Below are 19,655 nucleotides of genomic sequence, written 5' to 3' on the forward strand. Positions count from 1 at the left end.
TAGTCTAAGAAGGTAATAAGACCCCGTAAAATATAAGTGTGTAATTGAGAATCTGATTATAGATTAGAGGACATTTGACTATTTTCTCTTTACTAGTTTGAAGGTCAATTCTTTCTTTCCACTAATTTTCTTGTAAAATTTATTATAGATTTATCAAAAAAAATTTACAGATATAAACACTAAATTACAATATAACCAAAAAAACAGTTTTAATTATAATACAACCACATAAAATTTTTCAATTATGTTCTTGTTTTCATCCACACTTATTTCTTTTATTTTTCTTAATTTTACACTAAAGAATGAAAGAAAAAAATAAGAACAAAAAACTCAAGTAATGATAATCAAATAAGTCAAAAAATAATTTATGTGTGGAAAAAATTAAATTTATTCATAAACTTTATTAGAAGCATCATATATGCCCCTACAATTATTTTTAAAAAAAATAAAGATCAATTTTTATCACTTCGATAAAAGAAAATGAAGCCATTTTTATAACAGAAAGTATATGCAATTCAATTTTGGTTTAAATTAAACATTTGTTTTGCAGTGATATGAATCTTTAAGAAATATCATAAATTATTACTCTCTATCAATAAAGAATGATAGCATCCCAAGTATAATAATCAGAACATGTAGCTTTTATTATATTTAAGATTGACACTTGCACATCGATCAGTTCTTTAATTAGAAACGGTACAAAATAGTGACAATATTGTTAAAATTATTAATAATATTTAAACGAAAAAATTGTAATCAAGTATACAATTAATTATTTGGATCAGGATCACTATCAAATTCTAATTTCAATTAACTTCATTCAAAAATTGGAATATATCCACATACATTTTAGTGTCAGTCATGTTATATTGTTGAATAACAAACCTTTTATTTTAAACTCGTGTGTTTGGAAATCGGTGATAGTTAAATAAACCAAGATTTTAACATGAAAGCAATTTTTAGAGAGAGAGAGATGAGAAAGTGAAAGCCTATAGAGTCGCTTCTATAATTAGATAAACTAGGAAAGAAACCATCTTTACATTGAAATGCAGGTAAATGTTTATAGCTAATACATAACTGGATTCTTGACTACAAAAATTTATCTGAAGAGTAAAAACAGCCTATTTTTCTATGAAGATGTATTAGACAGAGTATTTCAAGGATAGCTACACAAAAGTTGATAATAAGGAATTCAATATTTTCCAATTTCTACCTCTTTGCTAACATCCTTAGAACATGTGCCTCTAGTGAAAACGGCTTCCATTTCTTCCAAAGACTTTCCTTTAGTCTCAGGCAAGAAAAAGTAGAAAAAGATCAAAGCGATCACTGATATCCCAGCAAACATGAAGAAAGCACCACCAGTCGTAATTGCTGCAGAAATTGACAAAAAACTCATAGAAACTGTTGCATTCATCAACCTATTAACTGCAACACCAATTCCGACTCCTAAACCCCTAAACTTAAGTGGGAAAATCTCAGCAGTATATACCCAAGTAACAGGACCAAGCCCAATGTTGAAAAACATCACAACGGCATAAGTTGTAATTATGCTAAGGACCAAAGCCCATATGAGTTTCCCACCAGAGTGCTCTGCCAATGTCAAGAAAATCCCAAGTCCTGTTAATGTCACAACCATACCACTTAAACTCGTCAACAAAAGCTTTCTCCTACCAACTCTGTCAATCAATAAAGTGGATAACAGTATGAATGTGAGCTTAGTTAATCCAACACCAACTGTGGCAAGAATTTGGTGCTTATGGTCATGTACTCCTGCTTTGTCAAATATTTTGTGACTATATAATATCACTGCTTCTATTCCAGTTGCATGTTCAAAGAAATGAATTCCTATACCAGCAATTAAAATCCATCTAAGTGATTTTGTTGGTTTTAGCAACAATTCTTTCCAAACACCCTCTCCTTGTGACTTCACTGAATCAGGAATTTTGACTATGTCATCATCACAATTTTCGTTGATGCCCATGGCTTTTTTAATCTCCCTCAATCGAAATTCAGCTTCTTCAGGGTCGTTTGAAACTTTATACATTATCTCCTTGGCTTCTCCTAGACGGCCTTTCATGATCAGCCATCTAGGAGACTCTGGCATTTTGAGAATGCCAATCGCCAAGAAAAGTGAAGGAATTGCTGCAATTCCTAACATAATTCTCCAACCAAGTCTCAGAGGCAATCCGGAGAAAATATAATTAGACAAATAACCAAGTAAGATCCCAATGCTGATTCCAACTTCTGGAAGAGATGTTAGAAATCCACGCGTCGATGGAGATGAAATTTCTGCTGAATAAACTGGTGCAATCATAAGTGCAAAACCAACACCAACTCCAGCAACACATCGACCTACTAATAAAACCGCGTAACTTGGACCGTATCCCATTACAACGGATCCACCTAAGAAAATTACAGAAGCTATAACTATAGTGTAACGTCGGCCAATATAATCAGAGGTTCTTCCAGCGCTGAGTGATCCAACTAAAGCACATAAATTAAGTATCCCTGCTAGAACCTCTGTTTTTGCATCACTGATTTTGAATTCTTTTTTCACGAAAATCATTGCTCCACTCATCACACCGGTATCTGAATTCAAAACATAAAATTCTCGTTAGTCTATTTAAGAAAATCAAATTTCTTGTTATAGTAACTTAATAATTAAGGATGCTGATTGTAATAGAAGTTGAATCCCCTAATGAAAATCATGACTCTATCTGATCAAATGTGATTATAGATTGATTAGTCGGGCTAATGAGTTTCAAATCCAGATATACATACATGATGGAAAAGGAAAAAAAGAAGAATTTTAGAAGTAGAAAACTAACCATAACCAAAGATGATAGATATCATGGAAGCAACAATAGCACAAGCACAAGCATATTTGTTAATCCTTGTTGGATTTTCTCCAGCAGTACCCTTCTCCATAATTCAATTGTATGAACAATGTAGGTATGTATATTTATAGAGTAGTAAACTAAAATCCTGTAACACTCACAATTTGTGGTAACTTCTAATTTAGATCTCTGCAGAACTGATGAACTTTACTTATTTTTGGGTCTATATATAGGGGAAATAGAAAACATAATCCTAAATCCTATATAAATTATATTTCCTTAATTGATTAGTTGAAATATTTGTGGATAAGAATTACAAGTCTTTTACGAGTCCTCATGGGACTGACCACTAAACTCCCATCCAATTCCGGTTGCGGATACAAGCATAGACTTTACGTCATTTTTTAGAGGTCAAATTTGACTTTAATTAGATCGTCATTTGCACAGGAATTAAATTTGTTCGCACTCGATGTTTATTTAGTAGGCGTTTAGTCAAAACAAATTGGAGCTTAAACATAAAAAAAAAAAATTAAAATCAATTGTATTTATAATTCTTAAAGATAAATTGTTTTTGGTATGAATGCTAATAATTATGGGCCTAATTATGGTCTTGATTCTGCCGACCTCACCTTTTTCATACACAATTCACATTGGGTGAATTAAACTTGGGTTATTCCTAAAAAGAGTTAAAATTTGGATTTGGTTTGGTTTTGATTTTGTATTTATTAGGAAAATTAGTAAACGTTGTGTCTTCACACCTTGCAAAAGAATTTTATAAGGAAACATTTGTCTTTATGTTTATGAATGGTTTTACCTTTTCTAAATTTTAAAAAAAAAAATTGGTTTGATTATAAAAACCAAATTGTATTTCTAAATCTAATTAAACGTCTCTGAAGTAGTTTTTAATTAAAATGAGCCTAATATCTCTTTCAGTCTATTTTTTACTTGTCATGTTTGCTAGTCTATTTGATCAAATCTTTAAAATATACATTGAAAAATATTTTTTATCAAAAGAGTTTTCATGAAAAATTATTTCCGAGAATAGCCGTTTGTATTTGACTAATCAATTTGAAAATAATTTTTGTCCTATGTTAGGACAATAGTTTTTGCTTTGTCAAAGTTCCAAAAGTATTTTTGGACCAAACAACTCAAATTTTAAAAATAATCACCTTTTAAAAGAAAAAAAAATTACTTTTTAAAAACTTGGCCAAATAGACAATGCACACCCTTTTAGAAAATACTTCATTTATCCAACAATAGTTATCTACTATTGATTATTGATTATTGACTTGTTAATATTACTGTATTACCCTTTGAATATATAGATATGGAGTGTTCAAACTTTAATCATAAATTATCCTAAATTGTTAATCTTACCTATAAATAAGGATCATCACTCAACTCTATCTAAACAAAGTAAACAACCTACCTCTTTTTCTGCCATAATTAGGAAGGGAAAAAAAGGCATTGTTTTGCCAACCTTATTTTGAGATGTCAACTTTGAATTAGTCATAAATGCAATAGTTAACGTTAGTTTGTCTCTTATGCATTTTTTAACAAGAAAAAGATACGATATATGTATACAACTTGCAACGACCTACACTATATATATGTCCTCACTCTATAGTAGTGTAATAGGATAATAACTCATGACGTATTGGTAATGGCATTGAAATTTAGAATAAGTTAGGGACATCCTTTTCAGCATTATGAGAAGCTAATCCTTTAAAAAAAATTAAAGGTTAAGTCAACTATATATGACTATGAATAGGTACTTGATAGAGTGATAGGAAATAATCAAATAAATGAAATCATTTAATATTTTATGTTTGTGTTTGATATTTTTACTTTGATAACTTCATTAATTGTTAGGTTACATTAAGGTGGTTTAAAATTGAACCCAAACTAATAATCTGAACTGAATAAAAATTATTGGTCTATCAATAATGGGTATTGGTTTAGTGGTTTCAGTTATGACTTTAAATGCTTTTATTTTTGGGTTATCGGTTCTTAACGATTTGAAGTTTTTTTTTAACTGATGGCCCGATAGTAGATTAATGAAAAATATATTTATAATATTTATTGGTATATAAAGTGTTTGACTTAGGGTTAAGTTTAATACTTTTTTGCGGGTTGTCTCAAACTCCTAGTTATTTCATATTTGCTTTTGAGCAAAACACAATCTATCAACTTATGCAGTTATGTGCATGATACATTTGGTTTGTCACTTTGTTTCTTAGTGATTATCAATGATTTTTTTGTACGTGTGTCAAATCTTAACCATTAAAATTGATAGCCAAATCAATAATGATTAATAACTGATAATCCAATATCTTAATGGTTCTATATATAACAGTTTAACATGTCTATAAACCCATAATCAATAGATCGGATAAACTTCATAATTGAACTGAATCAATCAATACTCAACCCACCCGACACCACACTCTTATATATGAGTAATTATATATTATATTGTCATAATTATGCACTTCAATAGTCAAAGTTGATAGGCTGAGCATTGATATGGACTTTGTTTATTAATTTAGGTTGAAATTAGCAGAAAAATTATACTTGTAGGGTTTTTATTTGTCACATTTTGTTACTATACGAACTAAATGGTAGGGCAATCATATTATAAACATATTGGCCAAGTTGCATAGATATTTCGACCTTTGACCAACCAAAATATAGGATTTTGTTGGAGATATTATGCACAATTACTATTTTCGTGGAAAATCAAAAGTCATCAAAGTTTTTTTTTTTTCCAAATACTATGTGTGTACATATTTCCACAAGACAAGCCAGAAAAATTGACATGCTCACAATATATCCAAGAAGTCAATGCTACGATTTTGTTAATATAATTAATTCATTTATTTTTATATTTCATGTAAATTGTCATGTATGTATTTTTTTACATTTAGATAACCGATAATCTTTAGCAATTAGAACAAGATACTTTGAAATTGTTGCTTGAAAATTAAATTGATTAATCTGATGTAAACATCTAATGCTTATAAATATTTATCCATTCATGTGTTCTCCACTAATTAATGTAATTATTTAATATCCCCAAGTTGGGAACCAGCAAAAATTTCGAGGAAATTACTGGTTACCTATGAGAAGCTCTACTTGTAAATATAATAATGTTAATGTCTTTGTGGAATTTGGTGATATCAAGAAATATAGGATATGAGTATTGAGGGAGCATTAGCTAATTACTTTTTAGTAGTTTAAGAGAGAAGTGCAAGACTTCTTACTTGTAATTAAGTAAAGGTTGAATTTAGTACTACAATTGTTAGAAAAATAATATGGAGTATAAATTGAAAGAAAAATAATATGGAGTATAAATTGAAGAAGAAGGCAGCTTTGAGGCGTGAAGAATTACTTTTTTTAAAGAGATAATGTCTATATATATATGTGTGTATTTTGAGGAAAATGCAAATATTTTCTTTCAGGATATAACAAAGCTCTTGTATATATTTGCAGATTTTTCTTAGGCTACTTCTAGAGTCTTTATATTTATAGAACTTAAGAGATGACTTTTTATAACAGTCGTATTCTTTCATGAATAAGTGACTTTTCATAATAGTCATGTTCTTTCATAAACAAATAATTTTTCATAATAGTCATGTTCTTTCATTAACAAATGTGTCAGTTCAATTTAAAATCTCTATATATTACAAAATATCCAATAACAATAACAAGATATTCTTTGCAATTCAACAAGTGATGTTTGAAAAGGTAGAGTGTACGTAGACTTTATTACTACCTCGATCCTCGTGGAGGTAGAAATGTTATTTTCGAAAGATCCCTGACTCAAGTGCAGCAAATCCAAGTACAAAAAAAAAAAGATAAAGAAAACAATGTAGGAAATATAACAACTAACAAGTAAACTAGTGCAAATTAAAGCCTACAAAAATAATAAAATTGTAAGATAATTGTCACTCCCCGAGCCTACACCCTGGGCGGGACTGACACTCGAGAACCATTGTTGGTCCCAAGCGAACCCGTGGCCTGACTTACTACTCAGCGAAAGACTTTACTCAACAAAGATATAGATTCATGAAATAAACTAAAATGTTGTAAAAAAAAACATTCAACTAGCCAATAAGGCAACTCAAGTCTTATAATCCAAACAACTTAAATGAATAAGACTACTGAACTATAACTATCTGTCTATGAAGCCTCTAATACTATGAGGGATGTCGGGACAAGACCCCCGATCATCCTAACAACTGAAATGACAAAGCAATATAAAAAGGATCCTCCAGATAGCAGGGAGGCTCACCAAATGACTCTGAAATGCTCAACTGGATCAACGAAGAGTTGGATGTTGATCCTGATTACCTGTATTTGCATCATAAAAGATGCACGACAAATGACGTCAGTACATGGAATGTACGAGCATGCGAGGAAAAATCTAAAACAAGACATAAGCTTAAACTGGAACTTAAAGAAACAATTACCTCATCTCAACTCCACTCAAATCATTTCAATATAAAGCAGTAAATAAGATGCAGTATAAAGAAAAGACTTTGAACAATAAACAATAACACTATGTATTAGAAAATACAATATAACGTCTGTTTGTATTTACATAAAGATACAAAATAACTCTGTGGGAGATTTTCTAACTGACAACCATCACTATGAGCTATGTGATGATACGACCTCTCACTCATGCTGCCAGAACTATCATATACTTTGTCGGGGTGTAGAACTACTCAACTATGTGGATCCACTAGTCTATGCTAAAAAGCATTAAAGAATCATCTAAAAAGTATGACTCTATCTACCCTCGTTGGCTACATGGTTTATGGAGACTTTGAGTTATCTGAACTCGTCCCCATATCGGTGCTCAATACTACTCCCAAAAATATACTTAGCTCATATGTTTAAAAACATAACTCTTTCTGTGATTTGAGATAATTACTCAAAAATTAGCTCAAAAGCTTTCTTGGAAATCGGTATTTCCTTTCTTGTTTAAATGTGAAAACATTGACTCTTTGGGGATACTTAGTTCCCATATAATCTTTTGAAGAAAATGAAGTTCACTTTTACTCTTACTCAACTCAATGCTCAAGTTTAAAGCATTTGTAAAAGACTTTTGAAAAAAACTCTAAGAACTCTCTAGACTTGGGACTTAACTCTCCTTGAATTTGAATTTATGGATTCAAGGTTATGATTCATGTTCATGGATGATTTCTAGATGTTTAGAAGTACCTGAGAGTGTAGAAATCAACTAGAAAACATAGGTACGATTCGAGGGAACTCAAACGGAAAGAAGTGGGAAAAGGTAGAGGACATGGCGACCCTGGCATACTGAGTGGCGCAGGGAGCCAGACCTTGAACTACAGAGTATGGGTTGGGGGCACTGAGTGGCGCGGTGCCCCAAAGCCCAAACTACAAACTCTTCATGCTGGCGCGGTGCGCCATCCCCTGCCCAAAAAACCCACGAATTTTATTGTTCATTTTTCAATCCTAATTCATCTAGATTCGATTGGTTTCTTCCCCCAAACACTTAGATTCGAATACCCAACCAAAGTGTACAAGAATCTACTAAAATACAACCTCAAATCTCATGCAATTAACTCAAGAACTCCTCAAAACCTCAACAATCAAGATCCCAATAGAAATTTCATCAATATCCATCAAGAACTCAATTACTCTACTTTCAAGAACGTAAATACGCTGAATTAAATCATGATTGGTGTGTGGGTGAACGAACCCAATTACACTATGTGAACTAACATACCTCTTAGGGATTAACCCTTGGCGAAATCCGCAAGCGAAATCTCAAGAACGCGACAAAACCTTGGCTTTTCTCCTTTTTTCTCCTCTTTTCTCTTCTCTCAAAGCTCTAGCATTAATTTGGAATGCGTAAACTAAACCAAATCAGTTTAGACCCCAAATAAATTACTAAAAACGAAATAACTTAATTGGGTAATAGAAAGACCAAAATAGTCCTCTTAAATCCGGGTAATTTTCCTTAACACAACAGCCCGACTTCAAACGAGCATATCACCCACATACGAGCACGAAAATTAGCAAACTCAGTGGCATTGGAAAGATAATTCAAAAACCTTTTATTTGATATCTCATGGTACACCTAACTCATCCTGTACTGAGAGTTATGATCGTTTGAAGTTGATCCAAAACTCATACTCAGCATAACTTGCCATAAATTTCCAAATTTAAATCTTTCCAAAAAGATAGTTTCTTGCTAATTCTAGTTCTTTCAAATAGCGAGTTGTTATAATAATCAAATCACAGTAAACAAAGATGATGATAGATAACAAAAGCAAAAACTACAATAATACCACTAGTACAACGATGAACACCAACAAGCGTAAACCCTCAAAAAGAAAAACAACCCTTCACGACCTACTAACCTTTTACCCTAGTACGCGTCATCCATATTCTCCTATCTAAGGTTATGTCCTCAATACTTCTTCAGTCTACCTCTACCTCTCCTCATACCTGCATATCTACTCTTCAAATTCAAATGTCCAAACCATCTCAATCTATCTTCTCTCATCTTGTCCACACAGAGGTCACTCCTCCCTTATCCCAAATATCTTCATTCATAATCTTTTCGTTCCTTGTATGCCCACACATCAACATCAACATCCGCATTTCCACCTCTTTATTCCCAAGTATAATAATCAGAACAAGTTATAACTTTTATATGTAACGTTACCACGTCACACATCGGTTCTTTAATTATTTTTTTACACCTAGAAACAGCACAAAATAGTCAAAATCTTGTTAAACTTATTAATAATATTTAAATGAAAAAATCGCAGTCAAGTATATAATTATTTGGATCGATCAGGATCATCAAGAATCAAATCAGAAATGCAAATGAAGTATTAGATGTTTAGCAATAACTAAAGAAACATAATCAAATAATTTAACGAGTAAATCTTAATCAATAACTATCGTTTTGCCATGAACTATAAATGGCACACGCATCCAGGTATCCATTTTTAATATTTATTTATACTAACTATGCATTAGCAACAAAAAGGAAACGAAAAAAAAATGCTCCAAAGAAATATTGGCATACCCCTAAACTTTATCGATGCTTTAATAAAATACTTTTTAAAAATGATTCTAACTTGAAAAAATTCACTGGAATTTCTTTTTATTGTCCATCAAGAATAAGTTTTAACTTTATACAAAATTTGTGATCAATTAAGCAGGTTCACTATTACACCCGATGTGCAATAAAAGCTTTGCCTAGCTAATCTTCTTAAGTGAAAATTATTTTTAAATAAAATTGCTAAGCAGCACCAAAAAATCAAAACTACCCCTTTTTTAGGGCCATTTGTGAACTTAAACCACTGATTGCTTTATGGACCAAAAACAGCAGCAAAAATAGACCCCAAAAAAATGCAGCAAAACTGGACCAAAACAGCAGACAATTGATCACACTGCACTAGAGTTGGCTAAATTTGGGAGTTCCCATTAGCTTTCAACTTTGCTACCTCTTGTCGTCTCCACACTTTCTATTTGAGGGAGGATTTTATATTGTACTCCTTTCGTCATTTTTACTTGTCCATTATACTAAAAATAGATGTTCATTTTTATCTGTTCAGTTTAGAAATACAAAAGATAATTTATCCTTATTATTAACTATACTTATTTCTCAATGCATTTTCCAAAACATTAAGGGGTCGTTTGGTAGGCCGCATTAGAAGATATAGTCCATGTATTATGTAAGGTATTATTTAGTACCATGTTTAGTAGGAATTTGTGCCTATGTATAACTAATTCATGGATTAGTAATACCTCCTACATGGTATTATAGGATGTATTACTAATACCTTCCATTTGGAGGTATTAGTAATACATGGATATAATACCATGGGATAAGTTTATGTAAAGACAAAAATATCCCTCAAATCATTTTAATTTATTTTGGTTATTTTCTTGATTTTATGATTTATATTTGCACTAGTAAATTTATTTAAATAAATTAGCTTACAAATTATTTAGAGAGAGTTGTTTGTTACTAAATAAATCTAATACAAATTTGAAATGGGAGTTGTTTATTTGTGTATGACGTTTGTGATTACATATATATATATATACATATATTTGCGTGGTTTTCTAATTAATTATTTGTATTTTGAACAATTTAAAAAATTACATACACATTATAACTATCACTCACAATTTTTATGTGTAAATGTAGATGGTTTATTCAATTTTACTATTGTTGACCCTTTTTTCGATTTTAAAAGTAGATGGTTTATCTTTTTTAAATTGAAAAATAATTTTGTGAGTGATTAATTTATTAAGATGACAATTATTTATCATCAAATAATTCAAGTGAAAAAATAGCAAATATCACAACAAAATTGTTCTTCTCATAGCTAGTTAGCATGTTATAAAAAAATATTGTCCGATAATTAGCTACCTTACCAATTACATAATAATTCAAGGATATAATTGGAAATAAGCTTTTTATAGAGTTTTAATCCAAACACAAGATGAGGTTAGAAAAAATGAACCAAACACTTGATAAAAATAAACTCTGCATTACTGTATAATCCCAGCATTACTAATCTCTGCGTTATTAATTTTTGTACCAAACGACCCCTAAAGTTATTATATTCAAAGAATGATATAGTAAAATTATCATTCTACTAGTAAACTGAACCGCGCTTCGCGCGGTATATTATATTACTTAGAGTCGAGACTTGTTCCTTGCTAAATAAAATAATTAAGGAAAAAAAATCTTAACATTAAATTGACACCAAGAGAAATCAAATTTTTTTTAAATGATATAATAATGGTGTAATATTTAAAAAAGGTTAAAAATTGAAATTAGCATACCAAAGCTTTTAATAAAGCATTATGCTCTCTCCTAATTAACATCAATTCAAACACAATGTCATTTATGAAAGAAATTTATTATTATTTAAAATAAGTCAAAAAAACTAAATGGAATATCTTGTTATGAAATTATAGAATAAGAAGAAGAAAGTAGAGAGAAGAGAAGACTTATTATTTCTCTTGAGGGATGATATTACATTGAAGAGGACTCCTCTATTTATAGGGGAAATCTAACTTGATCCCCAAATAGGACTCCTAACCATATCCTAGAAGGACTTCACATAATAGACATTCACTATAATACAAATACTTTATAACATATATAAAGTATTCACAATTTATTAATCAAAATTCATATGCATAAAGAAATAGTGAATAACCTTATTTTGATAACCCGTAATAATCATATACAAAATTTCATTATCGACAACTAATTAAAATTCATTAAAAGAAGGTCCTATATTTCCATAAAACATTCATGATTCTAATAATTTCAAATAATTATAATTATCATCGAAAAAAATAAAATTCTCAACCTAAATAACTTATGGAGAAAGTACATTTAATTTTCAAAATTCTTTTTAATTTTCAAATTCAAATATTTCAAGTTTTAATTATTCACATTTAATTTAGGTTCATACATTCCTATATAAATTTTCATCACTTAGGAGTTTTAAATCTTTTAAAGTACTTGATTTTCGTATACTTTTATTTTTGTTTAAAACAAAGTAAAGAAAAAAAATAACAATTCAAGAAAAAATTAATTCTCTCTGTATATATTTCCAAAAATTATGATGTTTCTTTGTATATCTTTAATAAATCTAATTACATGTACATTTTTTTAATACTTTTTGTCTTTATTTTTTCCTCACCCTTTTTTTCACTTTTTTCTTTTACCCGTTTCTTTTCTTTAAAAAATTGTCAAATATATGTTCTTACTTCTTTTTTTGCAACTTCTTAATAATAAAGATAAGTAATCAAAAGATAATATTATATAGTTTCAACATAAGAAAATAAAACAAATTATTAAAATAGCACATCAAATATATTATAGAATATGAAGAGGTATAAATATTATACACATTAATTATTTCAAAAGGTTAGTGAGATTAATAAGAAAAGCAATTGGGTAAATAGCTACTACATACATAAAAAAGAAAAGTTTTTTTGATTTCTTAATTAGTAACACAACACAAATTTAAGATTTTCTCAAAATCAATATTTTTGTTTTTACACCATAAGTCCACTTATGCTTCCATTAATTAAAATTAGAACTTCAACTCCTCTTTTATAAAAGTTCAAATTTCATTACTTTACTAATAGAAGATAGTAGTTGGAGTAAAAAGCTAAATCCATCTGCATCAAACAAAGAAATATAAGTTAGATTGTGTCTATACTTTTAAATAATTGAATATCATAAGCAGTTTTTAAATTCCAAATGATCTAATAATAATAAAAAAACAGCACAATAAAATAAATAGAAGCAGAAAAATATTTTTTTCAATTTAAAGGGTAAATATAATGACCTTTTAAAAATTATATTCAACACCACACGCTTCTTGATGCAGATGCCATAATCTGAAAAATTTAGCAAATGTCAAGTAAAAAGGATTCATATATGGAATTCAAAAGTGTAATCTATTCACAGACAAATTTTATTAGTATAGAAATGAATATATTTAGATATGCTAGGAAGATGACACATACAAATAAGCCCAACTTAATATAATCCACACTAATTAGCAGTAAGAATTGTTGTGGTGAGGTAAAGTTTTTGTCTTTTTATATCCTAACTTTGACATGACATGGTAATGCACATTAAAACTGGAGAAATTGAAAAGCCAAAGGTGTAGCTACGTGGGTGAAGCAATTACTTGGGCTTTATTGGAAATTATTATTATGTGGGCTTACTGTTTTTTTTTTTTTTGTTAAAGGCTTTAATAACATAACTGTTAGGCATTAACATTACCGTTAGTAAACTTCTTTTGTTAGGTTTTTCTTAAGGAAAAACTACATAATTAGACATACTTAACTACCATATATACATATATTATCTATAGTTTAAAAATATTACTCTTAATACCATTTTTTAATAATTATATCATATATTTTAAAAAGTTAAATTAGATATGATATTGAATAATTATCTTAAAATTTAAACTCCTTAATAGAAGGTACATTANTTCATATTTGAATTCCAGGCGTATCTACATGTCATATGCACATGTCATTCTTCCATATGTTTGATGTTTGTGTATCCAAATGTCTTATGTATCTTCCTTTCATCTATATATCTACCGTTCTTTTCCTTATTCTATGTATTTTGTTTATTTATTAAATGTATATGTATTTTCTATTAAATATATATGAGTTGTAGAGTTCATATTGCTCTAAAGTTTGATTTTATAAACTTTTACAAATTAGATTTTACATTGTTTGCTAGCTTTTGTTGTTTCTCAAATTTTAATGAATGAACATTCATAAAATAGGTCGAAAATAGATCTAAGTTTAAGAACGATTCTTTAAAATTGTTGAATACATGTATCTCACCTTTAATTCAAATTAATAGCACGTATCTCGATTTTTAATACTGTTGGATACACATATCTCACTTTTAATGATACATGTATCTTGCGGTCATGATTTGTTCCTAAAATTTGTGTGTTTCAGTTGCATTTTATATTTAGATCCACATAATCACATGTATATACTTACTATGTATTCGAGATACATGTTTTTGAATATAATGTATGAAATTGATACTTGATACATCAAATTAATACTAGATACGTGAAATTAAAACTAGATCATATAAATAGATACATGAAATTAATAGTTGACACATATAACAAATACACGAAATTAATACTAGATACTTCTATGATACATATGAATGTACTTGTATAATACTCATGTATCTAAGTATTTAGTTTGTTGGATACATCATATATAGATAATAGATACATCAAATTAACGAATTTATTATTTTAAGAGTACTAAATGAAATTAATCAAATTACATGACCAAGATATACATGCTTTTGTTTATTACTAATAATATAATGAATTTATTATTTCAAAGGATAATTTTGAAATAATAAATTGAAATTAATTAATTATAGATACACTCCTTGATTTCCGCCTTATGATAAGCGATTTGATTAATTTAAATTTTCAGAATTAATTATTCATATATATCCTTAATTACTCCTCTAATTAAGGAAATTGGTTACAACCTATTAATTCAAACAAATAAAATATGTATCTCATACATGTATCTCCAGATTTAATCTTATGTATCCTAAGTATGAAAATATGGTAGAGGAAGTAATATTTGAAACTATCGGGAATCTTAGTAATTAGGACCTAAACCAGTGGGATTTATGTAGTTTGCCCTTTTCTTAAACTATTTAATTAGTGCAATATTATGGATTAAAAAAATGAGAAAAAAATAAATAGAAATGCTGGTCATAGAGAGGTGTCACATCACGTTCTCTATATTCAGCTTTATATATATATAGATTTGTTGTTTCTTAAAAGGTGTGTCAAGAGGACAAAGTAAAGTGGACAGTAGGAGTATCAAAATAACTTTATGATAGATGTGGAAGGCGATTCCGACTTGCCTTTTCAATTCACATCCAAGTTCATGTAGCAGTGAGAGAGAATTACAAAATTGGTCTTTGCATGCCGGGGGAGCAAATGGCAAATTTCATTCTAAGAAATGGATTTCTGAATATTACCCAGAAAATGATGCATGATTTTGTTTCCAATCAAAATATCATACCTAACCCAATCTATCAAATAGGCAAAGACCAAAGTTCAAATCACCAAATCCCATCAGAGTACCCACAAGAAAAATACTTGTATCAACCATTTGGTCCACTTGACTATGCCTATCGAGGCTTCATTAGATGAGAATAGTCTGTACTCACATTGTTGTGTATACACAAAACAGAGGTTGTCCTCTCCCTGCCACTGGCGGATCCAAGGGGTTCGAAAAAATATATATAAATGTGTGAACTAGAGTGCAAAGTGCAAACACCAAAAAGAGATCACTGCCAATACTTCTCGAGCACATTTACAATACCACTCGACGAGTCCTGCAAGGTTGCACAGTATAGTACCACCGGGCTATCTCTCCCATTTGATTTAGGTGGTTCAGAAACAGTATGTGTACAAACATATAGAAAATCTACCTTGTATATACCGTGTAATTTTTTCCGAAGAGGTTCAAGTGAACCCCTGGCGCCCACGTAGGTCCGCCCCTGCTCCCCACCCAATAGTTCTGCAACTACTCATAGACACATCCTAAAACACTTCATTGGGAAACATCTGCCGTCCCATGTTAGGATACAACATTTGCACCTGTAATCCATGCAAATGGTCTTTGCAGAAATCATTAATCCTCTGTTTCCTCGGAATAAAAACAAATAATTTAGCTCCAACTTAAAAAGAAATCACTTTCACATCTAAATGGACAATCAATTACATAAGCCATCTAAAAGTGTGGACAAACAAGCATATCAATTGCTAATGCAAAATACTCTGAAAATTAATGATAATCCAACCCAACATAGATTAATTTGGAAATATTCCACTTCTAAGCAGTAACTTTACTCTATGAATGTTCAATGCAAAGTCATCATGAACCATAGATGGACTTCAGAAGAAGAGAGTAGTAACCTTTACGGGTTCAAAAAAAAAAAAAAGGGTGGGGGGAGGCTCACAACACAGCAGTCTCCAGAACAAGAAATAGCTAATCCATATATATAAAACAATCCGCAGTTCCGCACATCTGAATTTTGTGTTCTAATATTGTGTCTGTCTCAATTAAGATTGATATTTTAAAAAGAGGAGTTACCATATTAAAGGATGGTTTTGCTGCATCAGGTGCCTCAAACCATCATAACTGGTGAAATCAGAACCAGAGGAATTTCGTGTTTTGGGTCTTTCTTGTGAGGTGGAGAAATAAATCCATCAGAATCTAATCACACAATGACCAGCTGACCACCACATAAACATCAAGATCAACGAGAAGTAAAGAAATGGTACTAGTGAAATAGGAAGTGCTACATTTATCAAGACTTGGCAAACTTATCATGACACCAGAGAGGGGACCACAAAAATTTCGAAGTGTCAAGCCTGTTTCAAGGATGCAAGAAAACCATGTGCGGGCATAAGAGAAATGAGTCAGGAAATTTGTGGACTTGTAACAACTTCATATTACTAAAAAGTGTCTAATAGAAACTTCAGAAATGGATAAATATAGATATTTTAATAACAGAGACAAAAGTATCTCATATCTCTTAGAACAATCTGTCTGCATACAATAGATGATTACAACTACTCTGTAGAGTTACTAAAATGCATTATTTATATAGCAGGATGACCTACAAGCTACAACTACTTAACATTTATGATAAGAACATATATCTTCTGGTAACTGTTAGAAACTGCCTAGCAGATAACTCTAGTAGCTTATAAGAAATTGCTCAATCGTCCAGTTCGTCTATATTTCTTTGCCTCTCCTCTTTGAATAAGCCTCATACACATTGTGTACTTCAGTCGCATACACTTTTTTACAGTTGCAAATACAAAACACGCTTTTTATGTGAAAATTGTGATTACTCTTTGAATTGTGTCTACTACAGGCAACAAAGGGAAATACATTCAACAATCAAGGAAACTGTAGTATCTTTGGTTTCTACTTTCTAACAAATAAATATGTTTACCAGATCAATTTTCCTCTGAAAGCTAACTCAGTGTACTTGTCCAGAAGTCTAACATGAATGAGTTAAACAAAATATCTGCAAAAACCTTTGAACTCATTAGACCAGCAGCATTAGAGAGAAATGACCTTAGCATTAAACAATCAACCAAGACTGTTAGCAATATGGACAAGAGAGAAGCAAAAAAAGCATTGAAGCAACAAAAGATTTAGCCCATAGAATTGAACATTTGCATATCTTCAAAAGCACTACAAAACTTCCAAGTAAAAGATCTATATTAGCTTTCAAAAATAAATGGCACAACAAATGTTAGCGCCAAGTGCTAACTCACATCTTTATGACAAACAAAAAAATTCAATCATGTAAAGTTCCTCAACAGTTATAAAGCTGGCTACTGCTTACAGCTATATCTCAAATAAAAATCATTACTAAGCAGCATTAGACTTGATATCACTGATGTCGACTTTAGCCAAACCAAGCTCATCCTCTAACTTGGTCCAAACTTTCACCACATTAGCAGGGAACTTCTTCTTCATTGTCCTGATCATTTCTTTTGCTTCTTTCGCCTTTGAACTCTTCGCCAAACCATGCACCAAGTACTTCAGTGTATTGACATCCGGAATCTTGTTTGCTCTCACACTCTCCCCGAATATTTTATACCCTGTCTCAAACAGTTCATTCTTACACAAATAGAATATCAAAGTTCTAAAAGTTGAAGCATTTGGATTGCACCCCTTTGTCTCCAAATCCTCATAAACTTTCTCAGCTTCATCCATCATCCCATTCCTACAGTAACAAGACATCAAGTAATTGTAACTGATCGTGTCGGGTTTTAAGCCCACATTGCTCATTTCCTCAATTAAACCCTTCACTCCCTCAGGATCACCACCCTGAATGTTCATAATCTTTACATTGTAAGCACCAACATCCGGACCGCAACCTCTCTTCACCATCTCATTCCAAACCTTCTCAGCCTCATCACTCCTTCCTCCCTTATACAAGGAATGCAATATGGTTGTGAAAGTAACAGCTGTAATTTCAACACCTTTCTCTTCCATCTCCTTAAGTTTCTCCATTGCCAATTCAGGCTTCCCCATTTCACAGTAAGACCTAATCAATACACCATACGAAACTTTATCAGGTAAGAATCCATGCTTCTTTGGCATTTCATCAAACAGCTGGGGAACACGATCATATAATTTGGAGTTCACACAAGCTGAAAGAAGCACGTTGAACGAAACTGCTGATCTAGGGGTACCTAAATCGTCCATTTGAAGATAAGTTTTAAGCGCCTGATCAAACATTCCAGCTAATCCATACGAACGAATTATAGAGGAAAGGAAGGGTTCCTGGGTAATTTTTTTGTCATCCTTGTGAGACTCGAGGAAGGCTTCGATGTCGGAGAAACGATGGGACTTAGCAAGGCGTTTGACTGTGTATTCTTGTGCATAACGGGAGGATAAAGGAGAAGTGTAATGGTTAGAAACAGAGGAGTAAATCTTTAGGGCTTTGTCTGGATCGTGCTCAGACTTGAGCTTGGATTTTGCTTTGGAGATAGAGATGGTTGCGCCGGATGTTGAAGAAGCAGCGGCAGTGGCAGTGGCAGTGGTGGCGGCGGCGGCGGCTGCCGAGGTTGAGAGGTGGCGCGCCAGGCGCAGGGAAATGGAAGAAGACATTAGGGTTTTAGCCGGTTTTGGGTGTACAGTGAAAGTAAGGTTTTAGGAGGCGGAGGTTACTGGGGTTTTCAAGGAAATGAGAATCTTGAAGCACATTCTAGAGTGAGTTCAAAAATTAGGAATATCTTTTTCCAATTTTCTTCTTTAATACTATGTTCGAACCATTTTACTTGTCATGATTTCTTCGAAAAACTTATAAAAATGACTATAGTTTAAGATTATAGAAAAAAGACATAAAGTCACTATTAAAATTGTCCCATATTTTCATAAAGACACCTTAACTTTAAAAGTGTCTTATCACCCCACAAAACTTTTTAATATCTTTGTAAATAAGTCATTTTGACTGACCCATTCCCTCGTCTCGTCTGGGTTGTTGCGCGTGATGCTCACTCTTGTAATATTGGTTCAACATGACCCGACCCTATTCTTTTCAAGAAAAGTCTTCTCTTTTCTTTTGTTATTTCTCAACTTTCCCTAAAATCACAAAATACAGAAAAGTCGTCTCATTTTCTCTTGGTGTTGATAATCTCATTGTTGATGTTTCTTGGTGAAGATTCTTGGAGG

General features: G+C 31.2%; 2 protein-coding genes across 4 annotated transcripts in view; both read right to left on the bottom strand.

Annotated features, from left to right (window-relative positions):
- LOC125847534 (probable polyol transporter 6) overlaps window positions 1-3,040 on the bottom strand; it is a 73,933-nt gene extending 70,893 nt beyond the window's left edge. Inside the window, exons 1-2 of one of the 3 annotated variants that reach the window (XM_049527145.1) lie at window positions 2,829-3,039; window positions 2,353-2,589 (exon numbers count right to left, since the gene is read on the bottom strand). In XM_049527145.1, coding sequence (XP_049383102.1) covers window positions 2,353-2,589; window positions 2,829-2,928 — 337 coding nt within the window. In that variant the 5' untranslated portion in view covers window positions 2,929-3,039. Of the gene's footprint in view, window positions 1-1,095; window positions 2,590-2,828 lie in introns of those variants that run through there. The other 2 variants (XM_049527143.1, XM_049527142.1) reach the window with 2 other exon arrangements.
- A 14,582-nt stretch (window positions 3,041-17,622) lies between these two features.
- On the bottom strand, window positions 17,623-19,224 carry LOC125847540 (pentatricopeptide repeat-containing protein At4g36680, mitochondrial-like). Its single transcript, XM_049527151.1, has one exon. The coding sequence runs from the start codon at window positions 19,089-19,091 to the stop codon at window positions 17,844-17,846; it is 1,248 nt and encodes a 415-aa protein (XP_049383108.1). The 5' UTR covers window positions 19,092-19,224; the 3' UTR covers window positions 17,623-17,843.
- Between the last annotated feature and the right edge of the window lie 431 nt (window positions 19,225-19,655).

Source organism: Solanum stenotomum, chromosome 12 (assembly GCF_019186545.1).
Source record: "Solanum stenotomum isolate F172 chromosome 12, ASM1918654v1, whole genome shotgun sequence".
Taxonomy (NCBI): domain Eukaryota; kingdom Viridiplantae; phylum Streptophyta; class Magnoliopsida; order Solanales; family Solanaceae; genus Solanum; species Solanum stenotomum.